At 54.5% G+C, this 18,198-nt stretch overlaps 1 protein-coding gene across 6 annotated transcripts in view; it reads left to right on the top strand.

Moving 5' to 3' along the window:
* The window catches only part of CTIF (cap binding complex dependent translation initiation factor), a 235,293-nt gene that overhangs the window by 145,593 nt on the left and 71,502 nt on the right, over positions 1-18,198 (top strand). For all 6 annotated transcript variants that reach the window (XM_036322505.1, XM_036322504.1, XM_036322503.1 and 3 more), the window contains 2 exons: positions 9,857-10,349; positions 11,788-12,087. In XM_036322505.1, the coding sequence (XP_036178398.1) occupies positions 9,857-10,349; positions 11,788-12,087 (793 nt within the window). The remainder of the gene's footprint in view (positions 1-9,856; positions 10,350-11,787; positions 12,088-18,198) is intronic.

Here is an 18,198-nt window from a genome sequence, read left to right as displayed (position 1 = left end):
CCAGGCTGTCCGTCTGTGGCAGAGACTAGGGAAGTCCCATGAGGAGTTGGGGGGCGGGGGGGGGGGCTCCTAGGGGCTGGGGGGGGCTCCTGGGCAGATCTGGGCCTTGAAGCCCAGATGGGATGAGGAGAGCTGTTGAGAGACTCCTTAGGGACAGCTGCACAGCTCTGTGGCCCGCCCCCCACCCCCGGCTTCCCTTGCAGTGTTCCAGGAGCATTGCCTTGGGCAAGCCCGTTGCCACCCAAGTAACCTCCAGGCAGAGCAGAGTCCCAGAACACGCGTGGTTAGTGAAGCGATCCCCGAGCCAGCCTGTCCCTCGTCCTCCCTGCTTCTGTTGTTCCATGGTTGGTGAGAAGCCTTTGCGTTCAGGGTGCAGGGGTGCCGCTGCGACCCTCTCTTTCCGTTGCAGAGCATCCCCGTGGCCCGGTGAACATCTGGTTTCTAAAGTTTTTGACCCCAAGTGAAATGCCGAACTCTCGAATGAACTTTCGCCTTGGCTGGCAGACACCGCAGTCTTGGATTATTTCCTGCCCGACTCTGGGTGAAAGGAGAGCCTGCAGCCTGTTGGGGTGGGAGAGGCCAGAGCTGGGCTGACCGCCCGGGGCAGCAGGGGGTTCCTGAAGCACAGGACGCTCTCCTCTGGGACTGTCCTGAGACCCCGGTGGGGGGGGCGGGCCTGGCGTCCGGAAGGCTCACCGGTACGGTGCTGCCACGATGTGGGTGATGGCCCCGTTGGAGACAGGTGCTCCCCTTGTCAGCGCTTTGCAGTGATGCCCTCAGTGCTCCCGAGAGCGCCAAGACCTCAGACAGGTCATCGTTAATCCGGTCAGAGAGCGAGAGCGCCGAGACCTCAGACAGGTCATCGTTAATCCGGTCAGAGAGCGTTTGGGCCGCCGAGTGTGCGGGCACCGACCGGGCGCTAGGACAGGCGCGCCGAACGAGCTGGGCAGCCCCAGGGGAACGAAGCAACCTCTCTGAACCTTTGTTCTCCCATCTGGAAAACCGTCATGCTGTCACTCCTGTAACCCGCACAGCCACCCCTGAGGTGGGGCCAGCACAGCTGGGAACTGACAGAGAGGTACTCCCCCACCCCACCCCCACCCCCACCCCCACCCCCACCCCGCCGCCCTCCCTCCCTTCCGAGCCTGAGCCTCGCAGCCGTGAGCGGCCCAGCCAGGTGCTGAGCGGGCTGCAGCCTCCCAGGCTCCGTGGGTTTCCGTCGGCGGATTCAGCCCCAAGTGCATCGGAGGCGCTCAGTTCATCTAGGCTGCTCCTGGTCCTTGTCCCTTTGGTAAGCCATTGTGTTCCCCTTGGTTGGCTCCCTGAAGAGAGAAGTAGTTTTCCCCTGTGCCTTTCCTCGTTGAGCGTCACAGTCATTCTGCAAACCGCAGCGGCGGGCAGCCTTTATTCCTGGGCCCCACTAAGCTCAGCAACCCCCCAACCCCCACCCCCACCCCCGCCCACGCCTGAGCCTGAGTCTCACCTCTGCTCGTGCTTTGCTGGGCGGCTGGGGCGGGGAAGGCGGGTGCTGGGTGTGTAGGTGGGCAGGCGCCCGAGCTCCAGAATAAGCAGTCATCACTTTTCCTGGAGGCAAGAAACATGAACCCGTGAATAGTTTTCAAACCACTTGCCCTAGGAATTTTGCTTTCAGAAAATTTGAAGCAGACCTACAAATTATGTGGTCAGGTGTCCGACATTGAGGGAGCCATAATAAGCCGGTGGCCCTCGGAATATCTAGTTGGGAACGATTATGAAATAAAAAACGAACAGAGATGTTTGTCTGCGTTTGGACTGCTGTTAAAGCCATTTCTCAACACAAAATCTGAAGTTGTTCTCCCGACACCCACCTCCCAAAATGCAGCTGTGGTGTTCCGAGAATTTATTTATTTTTTTAAATAAAAGAGAGAAAGAGTGAAACAAGACATCTGATTTCAGAACCCCAAGAAGAAAGAATAAACTAAATGAGTGATGGAAGCAGCATACTGAAAATTTCCATTCTCAATAAAAAGCATTATTTCCCTAACAGCAGGTGTTACCAGTAGCACAAATGGAATATTAATCTTATCTCCTAAGCCGTCCCCCGCTCCCACCCCGCCCACCGCCACCAGAGAAAGCCTCCCCGGAGAGATTAGAGCATAATAGGCAGGCGGTGAGCTGGATCCCCACCGCCTGTTTGCTTGTAGGGCTGAGGACTGCATGTCTAGTGTGTCTCCAAAACCTGGACCCACATGTCCGTGTATCCGACACCAAGTGCTCCTTTCTTGCCCGGTTGATGGGAGCCAAGGCAGCGTCTCCCCAGCCCGGCCAAACCTAAACCCACAGGTTTCCTGGTGAGCGGCCAGCTGGACCCTGGAGGAAGGTATCGCCGAAGCCCAGGCCGGCAAACACAGGAGAGAGAGGAGCTGGCTTTGGCAGCTCAGGCAGCTGACAAATATTTGTGAATGGCCAGAGCAGGGAAGCCTGGGTCTCCATTGTCAGGGACCAAGGCCCAGCCCCAAGTCTGTTCCTATGGGTTGGGCCCTCACAGCCCTTTTCCAGGTCAAGGATGTGGGCCTCATAGGGCTGTCACCATAGCAGGTCTCAGTTGTCATTCAGTCTTGTTCTCCCAAGAGGGCTGGATGTGAGAGCGAGTGGGCGCTGGGTGCTGTGATGCGCTCGCTGACAGGCTGGGCGCGCTCTGAGAGCCTCTGCAAGGCCCTCTGGTGTGAGACTGCACCTTACTGAGCCTCAGTTGGCTTATTTGTAAAATGGGAAGAAGGTCTTGACCCGCCTGCCCACAGAGAACAAAGCAGGGCCTGGAGCAGGAAGGAGGAAAGGGGAGAAGAGGTTTCGTGCCCTTTGCCTCCATGGCATCTGGCTCTTTCCTACCCTCCTAGGGCCCACCCAGCTAACCTTACATACCGCCCAGCACCCTATCAGCCTTTCTCCGTTTGACTCCATCAGTCTGGCCTGCCCAGTTAGGAGGAGGCCCTGGAGGGTGGACTCCCAGCCGCAGACATCATCCACATGTGCAAAGGAGCTGCCACCAGACAGAGTGAGCCTGAGAAGACCCACTATTGCCCAGCAACTGGGCATTCTTGGTCTTTGCTGTATTGACAGGGCTGGCTGGCTCCAAGGTCTTTTGAACTAGGAGGACATGGAATTCTAGCACCCTCCCCGCCCCCTAAAAAAAAAAAAAAAAAAAAAAAAATTCCAGGAAGAAACAGCAGAAGCTTTGCAAAGAGCTAGCTGAATTTTTTCTGAGCCTTTGACAACACCCCACCTCCCCCAGCCATGTAAAAATTACCCCTTCCTCCTCCAGGTAGAGGGAGGTTTTGTTTTTTGTTTGATTGGGGGGAGGGGGCGGATTTGAGGAAGAGAGAGGGAAATCCCTGATACGGGAACTGGGAATCCAGACAGTTTCGAGACAAATGCTGGGAAGGGCTGGGTCAGCCACTCTCGGGGGCATCCTTGGGCCATGGCTGCAGGCACCACAGAAATTCTAAATAAGGATGACAAAAGTTGTAAGAATCAAGCATTATATGCCAGGGAATTTCCAAAGTGCTTCTCTGGGCTTAAAAATTACTCACGCTCGAAGAACAAAGAGAGTGGAAGGGGAAAGGGCCAATTAATTAAAAGTAATTTAAAAATGTAAGTAGGGAGAATTCACCAAAGTCAGGCGTGTGGCGCCCGGGGGAGGTGGCGGGCCATGGAATTCCTCTGGCGGCCAGTGGTGATCCCTGGGAGGAGCCTGACTCAGTGACTGGCTTTGCTGATGGGGCCCATCTCTTCCCTGGGTGTCCACACTGGTGATCCTTCCCCTGCTGTCAATCAATCTGACCATCGTCCGGAACTTAAAGCGTTAGGCCCACTGAGATCGAACCCAGACAAGGATGAAAATACCACGCAGGCCTCACGCTCAGCTCAGCATACCAGGCAGCTGTAAATGTTTCTATAATGACTCTTAAATTACTAAAATAATACAGACAACGAAGCCCCTGGACATTATCTATCAAAACAAACGTAAGAGGGCTCCAAAAGGTGGAGAGAAGGCAGACTGGCTGGGACTGCGGCACCTGAGGAATGACACGGTGGTGACTTGCTTGAGCTTTTCTCTTGGCCTCATAGATCCTAGACTTGGAGCTAAAGAAGCCGGCAACCCAAAATGCCAATAGGCACAGGCAGAAGCCTGCCCTTCATAGCCAAAGGACCAGGAAAAGGGCATCGTCACAAGACAGGAAATGTAGACAATAGCTGCTCTACTCCAGGCAAATGCCCCAGAAAATACTCACTCTACCCGCACCCATGCCAGCAAAGGCCAAGTGAGGGGCTGAGACTCTACCCTCCTCAGGAGGGTGGACCAGACACCCTGTGGGCACCCAGAACTCCCCCCCCCCCTGCCAGCAGTAAAGAGGACCCCCTTGGTGTGTCAGAGAAAGCCCAGGGAGAGCCTGACCTCCACTCCCCTCCTGGCAGCCCTGGGGCGGGATGGCCCTTTCCACTACCAGAGCAAGGTCAGAGGAGACCAGATGAAAGGTTTGATCAAGTCCAGAGTCTCATAGCAGAAATACCCAAGATGTCCAGGTTTCAACTGACAACCTCTTGTCATACCCAGAAAAATCTCAGCTGAATGAAAGGAGATAATACGCATCAATACTGAGATGACAGAAATGTTAGAATCACCTAAGATTTTAAGGCACCCAACATACTAGTCAAAATGCTGCAAAGCACAATTAGGAACACACTCGAAACAAAGTGAAAAATAGATCTTGGCAAAGAAATAGAAGATATAACAAAGAACCAAATGAAAACTTAATAGTTAGATTAAAACAATAGATAGGCTCAACAGCAGCACAGAGGGAACACAGGGAAGAGCTGGTGCCCTGGAAGGCAGAGCAATAGGAACGATCCAGGCTGAGCCACAGAGAGAAAATGGACTGAAAAAGAACAAACTGTCCTTGGAGTCCAGAAAGGAGATGCGGAAAAGGGTGGGGCTGAAAAGGTATCCAACGAGGCAGTGCCTGGGAACTTCTCCTGCATTGCTGATGGGCGTGTCAAATGGTACAGCCTCTCCGGGAAACAGTTCAGCTTTGTCGTAAAAAACTAAATACGCAGCTACCCTAGGGCCCAGCAGTGGTGCTCCCAGGCACCATTTTATCCCAGAGAAATAAAAACTATGTCCACCCAAAAACCTGTACACAAGTGTTCCTAGCAGCTTTGTGCATAAGAGCCAATAACCGGAAACAGCCAGATGTCCGTCCACGGGTAAATGGTTAAACTCACTGGTCCATCTGCTGGGGTCCTGCCCCAGCAGGTCCAGGGGTCCCCAAAGGTGTAGACGGAGTCGGCGAAGAAGGAATGACACAGAGACAGCATTCAGTTGATCAGCAGCAGCCTAGCCAGGATCTCTAGCCAAGTTCTGGTCAGGATCTCCAGCGAAGTTCTGGTTAGGATCTCCAACCAGGTTCTGTGTCCATGTTCTCTTGCTAGGTTCTCAAGCCAGGTTCTGTAGCCATGTTCCCTCACTAGGTTCTCCAGCCAGGTTCTGTCCAGGTTCTCCAGCCAGGTTCTCCAGCCAGGTTCAGTTACCAGGTTCTAGTCAGGTTCTCTTGCCAATTTCTGTAGTCAGGTTCAGTCCAGGATCTTTTGCCATGTTCTCTCGCTAGGTTCTGTCTCTAGGTTCTGTTGCCAGTTTCTGTCCAGGATCTTTTGCCATGTTCTCTCCAGCGAAGTTCTTCTGTCTCTAGGTTCTGTGTAGGTTCTGTCTTCTAAGTTCTGTCTTCTAAGTGATGTGTCTTGTTGTCTTGTTACATCTGTATTTATACCAGTTGATTCCAATCCTATCAATCTCTATTCCAAAGGTTAGGGCGTTTCTTATCTCCATTCCGGGGCGTAAAGATTATGTAGCTTAAGCATGATTGTTCGTAGTTAAAGTGATTAATTACCTGCCTGGCACTTAGTTAAGGGGTTTTATTCCCTCCCTAACTTCAGGGGAAAATCCCTACCTGGGGAAACAACCTTTCTCAGAGAGGTGACCTTGGTTAAAACACATAGTGCCAAGAAGGTGAGTAAACATATTAAGAACAGTATGCCATATATGCCAGGTCCCTTGAAACAGCAAGGATGGACCGGCTCCCAGCATCCATCCACACTATGGGAGACTAGTCACCAGTGAAAAGGAATGAACTGTTGATGCACACAGCCACGTGGATGAACCTCCGGAAGTTATGCTGAGGGGACGAAGCCAACCCCAATGGACTTTTGATTCCATTTATGTGACATTCTGGAGATGACAACATTGTAGAAATGGACACCAGATTAGTTATTCCCAGGGGCGAAGGAGGGGTGGTGGGAGGGAAGCAGGTGTGACTATTAAAGGGGGATATGAAGGATCTTTGTGGTGATGGAAAGGTGCTGTACCTTGACTGTGTCCATGTCAAAAAATCCCGTACTATAGTTTTGCAAGATGTTACCACGGAAAGCAACTGGGTAGGGGATACAAAAGATCTCTCTGCCATAGTTCCTACAGCTGCGTGGGAAATCTATAATTACCTCACAATAAAAAGTTTAGAAAAATAAATGCATGTTCGTTTCGAAAGCCACTGTTAAACATTTTGGCGTGTATCCTTCCAGATTTTTCTATGCGTATAAATACTTGCCTTTAAAAAATATAGCCTCGTGCTGCACACATTACCGCACTTGCTCTCTTCCATCAACAAGAGTGAACCCCTCCACCGCGTTCTTAATTGCTCCACATTGTTTTTTGCTGCTACAAGCATGGCCGTCGGGAGCACCCTTGTACCTGCATCCCTATGCATGTCCTGGTTTGTTTCCTTTGTAAATTGCCGCCAATGGAGTTGACAGTGCGAGGCCCGGCGGTTTGCATGTCACATAGAGGCTTTTGTAACCAACTGTCACATTTCCATCCAGAGCCATACGGATGTCTGCTTCCAGTACAGCAGTCCCCCTTACCCACGGTCTCCCCTTCCACAGTTTCAGTTACCCGGGGCCAGCCTTGGTCTGAAAATATAAATGGGAAATTCCAGAAATAAACAATTCATACGTGTTAAGTTGCACACCATTCTGAGTAGCGTGATGAAATCTCGCACCACCCCACCACTCCGTCCCGCCCTGGATGTGAATCGCCCCTTTGTTCAGTGTCTCCACGCGTAGGTGCCCCCCACCACCACTGAGTCACTAGGTAGCCACCTCGGTTATCAGATCGACTGGCACGGCATCTCCGTGCTCGTGTTCAAGCGACCCTTATTTTACTTAACAATGGCCCCAGAGTGCAAGAGCCGTGCTGCTGGCCGTTTGGATATGCCACAGAGAAGCCGGGAAGCGCTTCCTGTAAGTGAAAATGTTGCATGTAATGAGGGGAAGGCCACACAGTGTATAGAGGGTTCAGGCAGCCCCTGGAGGTCTTGGCATATCTCCCCTGCGGATAGGGGGGGACTACTGTACACAGTGTATTACAGGTTATCATTTGTGTGGAAACAAAATGAACGCCATACACCTGTCTCTTACTTAACAACTAATTTTCCCTGAAAACCCTGCCACTTAGATAAAGCTTTTTTTATAAAAATGTTATCAAAAATATATATTTTTAATTCATTTTAATGGGAAAACGGTGTTTAACCCCAGCCCAAGGTACCCCTAAATTTTCACAGAGACAAAATTATCAGATGAACATTCCAGTTGAGTTTATATCAGTGATAATGATTTGAAAGAGGATAAATAGAATCCGTTCATAAAATGCAATGCCGGGAAGGTCGCTGAGGACGGGGTGGGCCTCGTTTTTTAGAAGGTAACATCTTTCTGACTTTACAGCTTTTGAGAGGCCCATGGTTATCTTGTTCTCCAACAGCACTCACATGAAGCCATGGCACAGAATGAGACGGAGCACAGGGCTTCCAGGGACAGAAGATCCCTGTGCACAAGACTGAGAGATCATTGAAATGCACCCCCCACTCACTTGCCTTCAATCCACAAATCAAAATATTTGGTTTGCCCCCTGGCACACTCCTCAGATTTGTCCCCTATGGTATGCTGTGCTTAGGAAGTGTTGTGTCAAGTAAATCGGTGAGCCTGTCTTTGCATAAGACCATTATGCTAAATATCACTTCTATGTTCGTCAGCTTGGGTTGCCATAACAATATACCACAGTCTGGGTGGCTAAAAAACGGGGATTTATTTTCTCACAGTTCCGGGGGCTGGAGCTCCAAGATCAAGGTGTCAGCAGGTTTGGTTTCCTCTGAGGCCTCTCTCCTTGGCTTTCAGATGGCCACCTTCTCGCTGTGTCCTCATGTGGTCGTTCTTCTGTGCATGAGCATGTCTGTCCTAATCTCTTAGGAAGACAAGAGCCATGCCCTGGCCGGGTAGCTCAGTTGGTTAGAGCAGCATTCCTATCAGGTTGCAGGTTCAATCTCCGGTTAGAGTACATACAGGAATAACTAATGATGCATAAATAAGTGGAACAGCACAGCAACCACCAGCTGGGCGGTGCCAAACACAACGGGGACCATCAGAAGTCCTACCAGGGGGCTCAGCGCCCCACCCCTCCCTCTCTCTCTCTCAAATCAATAAGTAAAAATTCTAAAAATAAAGGTAATAGTCACATTGGGTTGGGCTCCATCCTAACAGCCTCATTTTAACTGAATCACCTTTAGAAAAGGCCCTATCTTCACATATAGTCACTTTCTGATGTTCTGGGGATTGGGGCTTTGACACATGAATTGAGGTAGGAGGAGCACAATTCTGCTTATAACAACTGTTGATAGCATACTAGAGGCCTGATGCACGAAGATTTGTGCAAGAATGGGCCTTCCTTCCCCTGGCTGCCAGCACCACCTTCACTCTGGCTGGAGCCTCCTTTCCACCTTCCCATGCTGCCCAGAGGCCTGGAGCGGGCTGGGGTGGTACGGAACACCTGCGTCGTCACCATGGTGACAACACAAGCATCCCGCCCCTGGCCGCTCAGCACCTGCATATGCAAATTAACCTGCCATCTTTGTTGGGTTAATTTGCATACTCCTGATTGGCTGATGGGTGTCGCAATGGTACGGTCAGTTTGCATCTTTCTCTTTTACTAGTGTAGATTTTGTTACTGGGTTTGGGGGTAAAAATGTCAGTGTATCAAAAAGAAAGTTGTTTAACAAATGATACAGCTTTTCAAGAGTCATTATGGTAAGCAGTCATTACCAGGAGCCCTGCCAGCGTGGCTCAGTTGGTTGAGCGGCATTGTCCTGTGAACTGAAAGGTTGCTAGTTCCACTCCCTGTCAGGGAACATACCTGGGTTGCGGGTTTGAGCCCCTGAAACTGATCGATGTTTCTCTCTCACATTGACGTTTCTCTCTTTCTTTCTCCTTCTCCCTTCCTCTCTCTCAGCATGTCCTTGGTTGCGGATTTTTTTTTTTTAAGTCATTAACAGGATAGTTGTTATCAGATGCAGGTCTGTGTATACATTTTTTGCCAGGACATGTATCGAATACGTTTGGAAGATTCACAAAATGATAACAGTCGCTTCAAGAGGACACCGGGTGGCTGCAGACAGTTAGGAGGGCTCACTGCACAGCTATTGTATCGTTCTAATTGTATTCCCCGCACGTGTGCTAATGCATATTCTACCAGGGGAATAAAATACTTATTTTAGCCAAGGACTGACTTAACTCCTCTGTGATCTCAGGGACCTGTCATCTCGTTCCCTGCTGTATCCCCAGGCCCTGTCACGGAGCCTGGCACACAGGAGGCACCCAGCAGGAGTGTTGAAAGAATGACTAAATGAGCAACTCGATAAATTCCTCTCTTCGTGTTTGGACGCAGGGCCCCTGCACAGCCCACCCAGTGACCCTCTCTGTCTTTCCCTGTGGTTCGCAGACGGCAGCAGAGACCTCCAGGAGGGAGCAAGCCCCAGCAGCACGGCGACCACCAGCCAGGCAGTGCCAAACACAACAGGGACCATCAGAAGTCCTACCAGGGGGGCTCGGTGCCCCACCCCTCAGGGAGGCCCACCCATCACGGCTACAGCCAGAACCGGCGCTGGCACCATGGCAACATGAAGCACCCACCGGGCGACAAGGGAGAGGCAGGCACCCACCGCAATGCTAAAGAGACCGTGACCATGGGCAGCCCCAAGCTGGAGGACGCCCTGGGGGACACCGGGCACAGTGGCCTCGAGCCCCCCTGCAGCCCCGATGGCCCGGCCCCAGCGGCTTCTGAGAGGCTGCCCCCACAGCAGCCGGGAGCCCCGGAGGCCGAGGCAAAGTGTAAAGACAGTGTTACCCCCGAGCGCATCGGGGAGCGGCCCAGAGTTACCCTGCTCCAGTCTTCCAAAGACAGGCTGCGGCGGAGGCTGAAGGAAAAAGGACCGGTAATTGCATTTTCATTGTTCTCTTCCACCAGGGAGGACGCGTGAGATAGGCACATTGGCAGGCGGGCTCGGGTTTGAGGGCCTGGGGCGCCCTGTGGAGAGAAGCGGGAGCCGCCACTGCCTTGGGGACTCCTGGCACCTGCATGAACCCCTCCAGCACATTCTGGCCCCTCAAGTGGGCATGTGGTATCACCCCTCAGCCGAAGAGGGGAGGGGAAGGGAGGAAGAGGCCGTGCCTGGGGGCGATGGGAGGTGCGGGAGTGACGGCCACTTCCCCAGCCACACACTGGAAGCAGAGAGCAGGTTCCAGAACCTCCGTCCGTGCCCCGGCCCAAAGCTCTTCTTGTTGAGAACAGAGAGGCCAGTGTAGACCTTCCTTCTGCCCTTGATCCTGCCCATCACCTGCCCTCACACCCCCGCAGTTAAGTCCCTCACACTCCTGGCCACCGGCCTGTGGTGTTTGAGTAAGTACTTTTGCGACTGTCAGGTGCCATTCTCCCTCCTCCCGCCTGCCTCTGGGGCCGTGGCATTGAAACCTCAGGAGGGTGTAGGCTTCTGCCTGAGATTCCCCTCCTAGAAGTGCCCCTCGTTTTGGTGACACGTAGGAGGACTCCTTGGTGTGTAGTGTTTATGGGTAGAAGGCCAGCCGTCGCCATAGGACACAAAGCTGTGGCCATGGCCGTGTCCACAGGTTCCCTACACCCAGAGAACACAACCACCGTGTGCTCTAGGAGCCTAGGGCTACTCCATGGGCGCGTCTGACCAGCGCAGCAAGCATTCTGGATGCCACCTTCCTTCCCGACCTAGTCTTCCTGCCCTCGTTTTCTCTTTGGCCTGATTTTTTAAAAAAATATACTTTATTGATTTTTTACAGAGAGAAAGGGAGAGGGATAGAGAGTTAGAAACATCGATAAGAGAGAAACATTGATCAGCTGCCACTGGGGATGTGCCTGCAACCAAGGTGCATGCCCTTAACCGGAATCGAACCTGGGACCCTTCAGTCTGAAGGCCGATACTCTATCCACTGAGCCAAACCGGTCAGGGCTTTGGCCCAGTTTTTTATTTGTTATCTTATTGCATCTTCTGTGAGCCCTATTGAACCATTTCTGGATTGAGACCGTTGATGGGCACGTAGGCAAACAGAACCCATACGTGAGAATCTGGGTGAGAGATGGGGCTCGCTAGGAGGGATGTCGCAGGGGCTGGGGACAAGGGCAGCAGAGAGCGTGGGGCTGAGGGTCCTTGGTGCAGGTCAGCATGCCTGGGGGGAACCAGACGGGGTTCTAGAAGGTAGGGCTGGGTCCTTTCTGTGGGCAGCACACTTCCCATACGGGCCACTCCCCCAACACACACACACACACACACACACACACACACACACGCACGCACAGAACCTCGGCTCCACTCAGGCCGCCTCGGTTTGTCTCCCTGCCCCCAGGATGAGGTGGCCGTGGAGCCCCCCACCCCGCAGCAGAACAAGATGGACAAGCTGATCGAGATCCTGAACAGCATGCGCAACAACAGCAGCGACGTGGACGCCAAGCTCAGCACCTTCATGGAGGAGGCGCAGAACTCGACCAACTCGGAGGAGATGCTGGGCGAGATCGTGCGCACCATCTACCAGAAGGCCGTGTCCGACCGCAGCTTCGCCTTCACGGCCGCCAAGCTCTGCGACAAGATGGCGCTCTTCATGGTGGAGGGGACCAAGTTCCGCAGCCTGCTGCTCAACATGCTCCAGGTAACCGACACCGGCAGCTGCGTCCGGCCGCGCCCCCCCCCCGCCCCTCCCCCCCCCCCCCCCCCGCCCCTGGGGTTATTACTAGAGAGAAGGCTGCAAATTCTGACCACGGTTGAACTTTTCCCAGGTTCCACCCTTGCCCGATTAATTATAGAAAATAAGAAGGCACTCAAGGGGCAAGGGCTGAGTGGCTGGATTTACGTGTGTTTGTGTGAGGGCTCCATGGTGACGGCGGCCCAGTATACTTTTATAGGTGCGTCATGTTTAACCGGCCTCTGCCTCTTTCTATTTCCATGATAAGAGGGCTGGCTCGCGGTCTGAGCCAGCCTGTGCTTTGACCTCTCCACGTCTGAGTAGACACGACCTTGCGGCGGACTTCTCTCTCTTCTGGCTCCCCGTCTCCGGGACCAGCCCCCCAGCCCCCACCCCTGGAGGTGGTGCCCTTGGTTGTAGCTGGTGCTTAGATGGGTCTGAGCAGAAGGTACAGGGCCTTGAGCAGGGAAGGTCTGGCCTGTCTGCTGATGCTCTGAGCTTCCTGAAACCCTCATGGGGAAGAGGGGAGTGTGGTGATTTCATAGTCTTGTTCCTTGGTGCTCTCCCAGTCAGAACCCTCCGCCCCCGGGAGCTTCGTCCGGCTCCTCGGTCTTTCCTCCACGGCGGCAGAGCTCCGCGATGGTGTCACTGGGGTGAGCGTGTAGTAGGCGTGAGCGTGGGCACTTAGACTGAGCCCAGCGCAGTTTCATCTCGAGTGCGGAGCTGGGGGGCTGCTGCCAGCTCGTCTGTCAGAGGTGGTAGAAGGTGAACTGGTGGCGTCAGGGATAGGTAACAGGTAGCAGGGCATGGTGGCCACACTGGGCCCTGGGACTATCCAGACACCAAGTGTGAACTAGGACAGATGGCCGCCTGGTCTCAACCACCTGGTCCACGGTCTGCTGTCTTTCCCCTACGAACAGGGAGGCAGGAGCCTCTCCAGAGGGCTCCATCCCGCGGTCCTCTCCTCTTCCCAAGGAGCCCGCTCACTGCAACCTGAGCCCTCGCTGGCCGGCCTGGGCTGCGTCTCCAGCTCCAGGCCCCGATCGGGTTCCCATTCCTGGATCACCCACGCTCCCCTGGTGACGAATTCCCGCATTACCTGAGGGATTTGCACATTGGACATGTCCCTTGCGGGCCGGAATGTCCCGGGAGCGTGTGGGGGGTGGCAGCGGGGAGCCGCCTGTCTGCCACGTACCACCAGGCACAGGGAGTCCAGGATGGGATCGGCCTGTGGCCTGTGGCCTTGGCCTTTGTCCTTTCTTGAGAAGGGCCAGGAGAGGGCAAGGTTTCTGGACAGTGGCAACCAGATCCTGGTAATCTTGCCAAAGCCAGTGACGGACAGACATATAGGGCATGGGATGATGCACCTGACCACGCACCCCCTGACCAAGGGACCCCCACCCCAAGATCCTGCCCAGGTCAGGCATTTCTTCCAAGGACCCCTGGTTATTGCGGCCTCGCCCACAGCGTCCCACAGGCATCAATCCTGCAAGTGCTCACCCACTAAAGGGACTCCGTGGCCCGACACGGGCCTCTCCATTAGTCCAAAAGCGGACTGGCCCGCAACAGAGGAAGGGAACCTGCTAGGCTGCACTGAGCTCAGCGAAGTCCTCTCCACAGCCCCCCGCTAATGACTTCTCGCGGAACTGCTGTGCTGAGAGACACCGGCTGGCAAACACCAGGACAGAGAGCGAGGACTAAGCTGAAAGCTGAGAAACGGGGCTTCTCGACCGGGTTCACACCGTCAGCCGGAGCTTGGCTCTGCGCTCTCCCTGGGCCAGTGCTCAGCCGCTTGGCACTCGGCAGCGGCTCCAGGATTCTGTGCTGCTGGAGGTGACTCGGGCTGGGGAGGACGCTAGGGGCCACATGGCCTCTTCCTTCCTCACTCTCCCACGGCCTGGCCCTGGCATGAAGCAGTCCTGGGTCCCCCTGGTCCTCGGAAACCGGCCCACCCCATATCGTGGCTCAAGGTGTGTCAACCCCACTGAGGCCATCTTGTCTCTGGGCAGAGGAGAGCTGTCCCTCCCACGGCGTTTGCCTGCGTGGAGCACTTGTGGGTCAGGTATTTAGAAATGGAAACATCCTCCCCCTCCCCCTCTTCACCACCTCCAACCCCAGCTTTCATGTACACTGAGGAGGGCGCCCCTCAGAGGGCATAACCAGGGGCATGAGCCGGGCACTGGGACCTCCTGAGTCGCCGTTCAAGGCCCTTTGGGCTCCTGTGCAAGGCAGGCTGGATGTGCTGGCGTGAGGTTACCCCAGCTCCTTACAGACGCCCCAAACCCCGCTTACCAGGCCCCCAGGAAGCCACCACCCATGTCTGGCTGGGCCTCTGTGGGCTCTGCCGCTCCTCTCCGCAGCTCAGGAAGTGGCCGGTGAGTGTAGGCTTCCAGGCGGCATAACTCCTGGCCACACACCACCCCAGACTCAGAGTACAAGAAGAGAGAGCATGGCTCATCCAGCCCCCTTCCCCTCCTTAACACCCACAGGGATCTCTCTTTTTACCAGCTTTCATTTTCTGGTGAATCTGATTTATATCCCTTTGCTGGCAGCCCTGGGCCCATGCCCAGCCCCAGAGCCCTTCCCTCCCCTTCCTCCCTCTGAGGTTCACACTCAGCTTCTTCCACGCCAGGCCACGGCCACTGGGTCCCCCAGCCAGCCCCCGGTTCAGTTTGGTGGCCTCTGAGACGCCCCTCGTGGGGCCAGGTTTGACTGCTGCCACCACGTCCCAGTTCTGAGACCCGGCTTAGTGCTTGGCGCTGGCTGCGAAGGGCCCAGGGTGTGAAGTGCCCGCGGAGCACAGCTCCCAGCAGCTGGCTCTGGATGTTGCCCTCCTTGGCCAACCGTGTTTGCTGCCTGGGCTTCAGCAGTGGGAGCTGGCAGCACGGGAGGGCGGGGCAGGCTCTGATAGAGTGGACACTTGGCAGGCGTGTGAGGGCTGCCTGCCAGGCTGGGGTGCAGCCCCTGTGGAGAGGGAAATGGGGCGGGGGGAGGTCACAGGACCTTTAGTCCTTCCCAGCCAGACTTAGCTTTGGCATCTGAAGGAAGCCAGAGGCACTGCCCTCATGAGCTAGGGTGATGCCAGAGACCCACCCTGGGGTCTCCGTGGACCCCTGTCACCAGTCCCACAGCACAAAGTACACTCTCCAGTTGTTACGTCTAAGCCGAGTCTTTCTGCCTGAGATGTGGTTCTGCTCTTGGTGGTGTTCTTATAAGTAAAATTCTACCTCAGACACCGACATTTCTTAAATGTCCGTCATGTGCCAATCAGGCGTCTACATTAGATCAGTTTCTCGCCTTGAACGTGAGTGTGAATCACATGGGCTTTTACTGAAATGCAGGTTCTGATCCAGTGGGCCTGGTGGGCCTGAGCGTCTCATCCGGCGCTGCTGGCCGAGGACGGGGCCCTGGGCGACCGTGGTGATGGCTCAGTGTCGCAGATGGGTCGACCGAGGCACAGCTTTGTCGGTGCGATTGTGGGGAGTGGGATCCAGCCTGGGAGTACCGGGCTTTCCTTAGGCCCGTGGCTCAGCCTGGCTGTCCATTACACTCGAGTGGGAAGGAGCTTTCAAAACATGCGGGAGGGCCCCTCCCCCAGACCACCGACTACACTCTCCCAGGACGGGGCCTGGGCCTCCTTTCTGTTGCTGTTGTTAATCCTCCCCCGAGGATATTGTCTCCATTGCTTTGTAGAGAGAGAGTGGAAAAGGGAGGGAGGGGGAGAGAGAGAGAAACATCGACATAAGAGAGATACATCAATTGGTTGCCTCCTGCACGCATCCCAACTAGGCTGGGGGTCAAACCTGTGACCCAGGTACGTGCCCCTGACTGGGATTTGAACCCACGACCCTTCAATACACGGGCTGACGCTCTAACTACCAAGCAACACTGGCCAGGACATGGGCATCCTGTTTTAAAGAACCCCCCAGGTGAATCTGTGGTGCGACAGGTTGAGCACCACTATTAGGAAGATACCCCAGCGATGCCCTCACTGTGCACTGTTGTCACTTGTGAGCCTGCTGGTCCTGCCTGTCTCCCTATAAGTGAGTCAATACATGGGTGCCAGGGACTGGACTCGCCGCTGAGCGAGGTGGGTGAGCTGGGAGGAGAACGCTGAAGGGGGAGACATCAGCAGCTGAACCTTCCCTTCACGCTGCCCGTCCTCGGTTTACCCTCCATGCAATGAGGAAGCTGGTCTGGACCACCCCAGGGCCCCTTTTTCGTGCTCTTCACCATCATTCTGAGGTTCTGAGTGAACCAGGCGGAGCCCCCAGCTGCCTCTCCTCTCCCGGTGACCCCATTTCTCTCTGTCCTCAGCTCCTCTCCCTCATCCTGTTCCTTTTTCTTGGCCTCAGATATTTGTGAGAGCAGTTATCACATGTGGTAGGAAAAGGGCCTCACTCTCCACCCACATTCCCAGGCTGTGCCAGGGGCCAGGCCACCCAGGGAAAGCTGGGGAGTGATCCCCTTCGCTGCCCAGCCCGCCTCTCCCCACCCTTCCCGCCCGGCTCCCGGCTTCTTCATATTTGTGAAGTCCCACACCCACTGGAGTACGTGGGTTGGTGATTTCTGACTTCCAGGAGAATGCGCTGCCCAGGGCCCCTGGGTTACAGAAACCTCCAAAACGCTGCCTGGATCCTCACCAGGGAATTGCGCGATAATGGGGCCGGGGCTCCAGTTTCACGGGGAGGGGAAGAATGAGCGTGCCTCTTTTTATGGGACATTCGGAATGACAGGAATTAGAGGCCCGAGCCCCCTCCGCCCAGCACTGCCCCGTCACCACCCCGGGCTGTCCAGTTGGGCTCGGGGAGTGCTCCTCGCCGAGCTATGCTTGGGTGGTACAAGTTCAAGCCTCCTCTGTTGAAATGCGTGCGCCCTGTTTAGCCAAGAGGTGTCTGCATCCGAGCTATGCAGAGCAAAGTATTATTAGAGCAGGCATCAGTGTGTCTGTAACTGAACCCAGCTCTCCCTAGCAACCGTTGCCAACAACACCTCTAACAGAAGGATGCAGTACCTTGTTTTGAAGGGGGGGGAGAAAAAAACACCTAGTCACAAACACAGCAGGGTTGTTGTGAAAAGACAACAAGTCACAAACACAGCAGGGTTGTTGTGAAAAGACAACAAGTCACAAACACAGCAGGGTTGTTGTGAAAAGACAACGCAAAAATTGGAATCTGGAATGTGACCAGAGATCAACCAACGGACTTGTATGCATGCATATAAGCATAAGCGATGGACGCAGACAACAGGGGGTGAGGGTGAGGGCAAGACTGGGGGGATGAGGTGACAATGGGGGGATAAAGACACATTTGTAATACCTTAATAAAAAAAATTTTTTTTAAAAAAACAGACTTAAAAATAAATGGCTCTCTGCCAGCACCTTCCAAAAGACACCCTCTTCCAAAATTGACCTCGGGGCATTTGATAGACAGAAACGCTATTGAAGGGTGACAGGGGCTCCGTAGGGCCTCCGTGGTCTCTGGGAATGATTGTAACTGTAAGTTTTCGTGCCAGAAGGGGCACTCGGGATTTTCTGGTCCGGCTGCCCCTATCCGCAAATCAGAGTATAAGATCCATCTTCAGGGCTTGAGTGACACATCCGTCCCCTCTGTAGCTTGAGCAGAGAACCTGGGCCTGTCCTCTAACTCTGGTCATAGGGGGACTTCCTCTCCTGCTTGTCTCAAGGTCTCCAGAAACACCAAACCCTTCCCTCAGCGTGAAGTGTGGCGTTCTGACCCCGCCTGCTACGAGGAAAGGAGGAAGGGACTAACCTGGGTGCCTGGAGTGCTAACCAGCTCCTGGTTGCAAACTTAAGGGCAGGAATCCTGGCTGAGTTTTCATGGGTCCCCAGCTCCTGGCAGCACGACTTGTACAGAATAGGTGCCCAGTAAGTGCCTGTGCCGGGCGGGCAGGGCCCTCAACCCAGTGCTCACTGGTGTGTGGTGGGCTTCTCCGCTCTCCTGAGGACCTTCATGAACATGGGCTTCCTTCTCCAGGGAGGGATCCTTCCCCACATTTACATTTCAGTGGCTCCGCAAGCCTGCAAGCCCCACCCAGAGTGACGGGCTCAATGGGGTG

This window comes from Myotis myotis, unplaced genomic scaffold, assembly GCF_014108235.1.
Source record: "Myotis myotis isolate mMyoMyo1 unplaced genomic scaffold, mMyoMyo1.p scaffold_m19_p_9, whole genome shotgun sequence".
NCBI classification, from domain to species: Eukaryota; Metazoa; Chordata; class Mammalia; order Chiroptera; family Vespertilionidae; genus Myotis; species Myotis myotis.
This window is presented reverse-complemented; position numbering and strand designations above follow the sequence as displayed.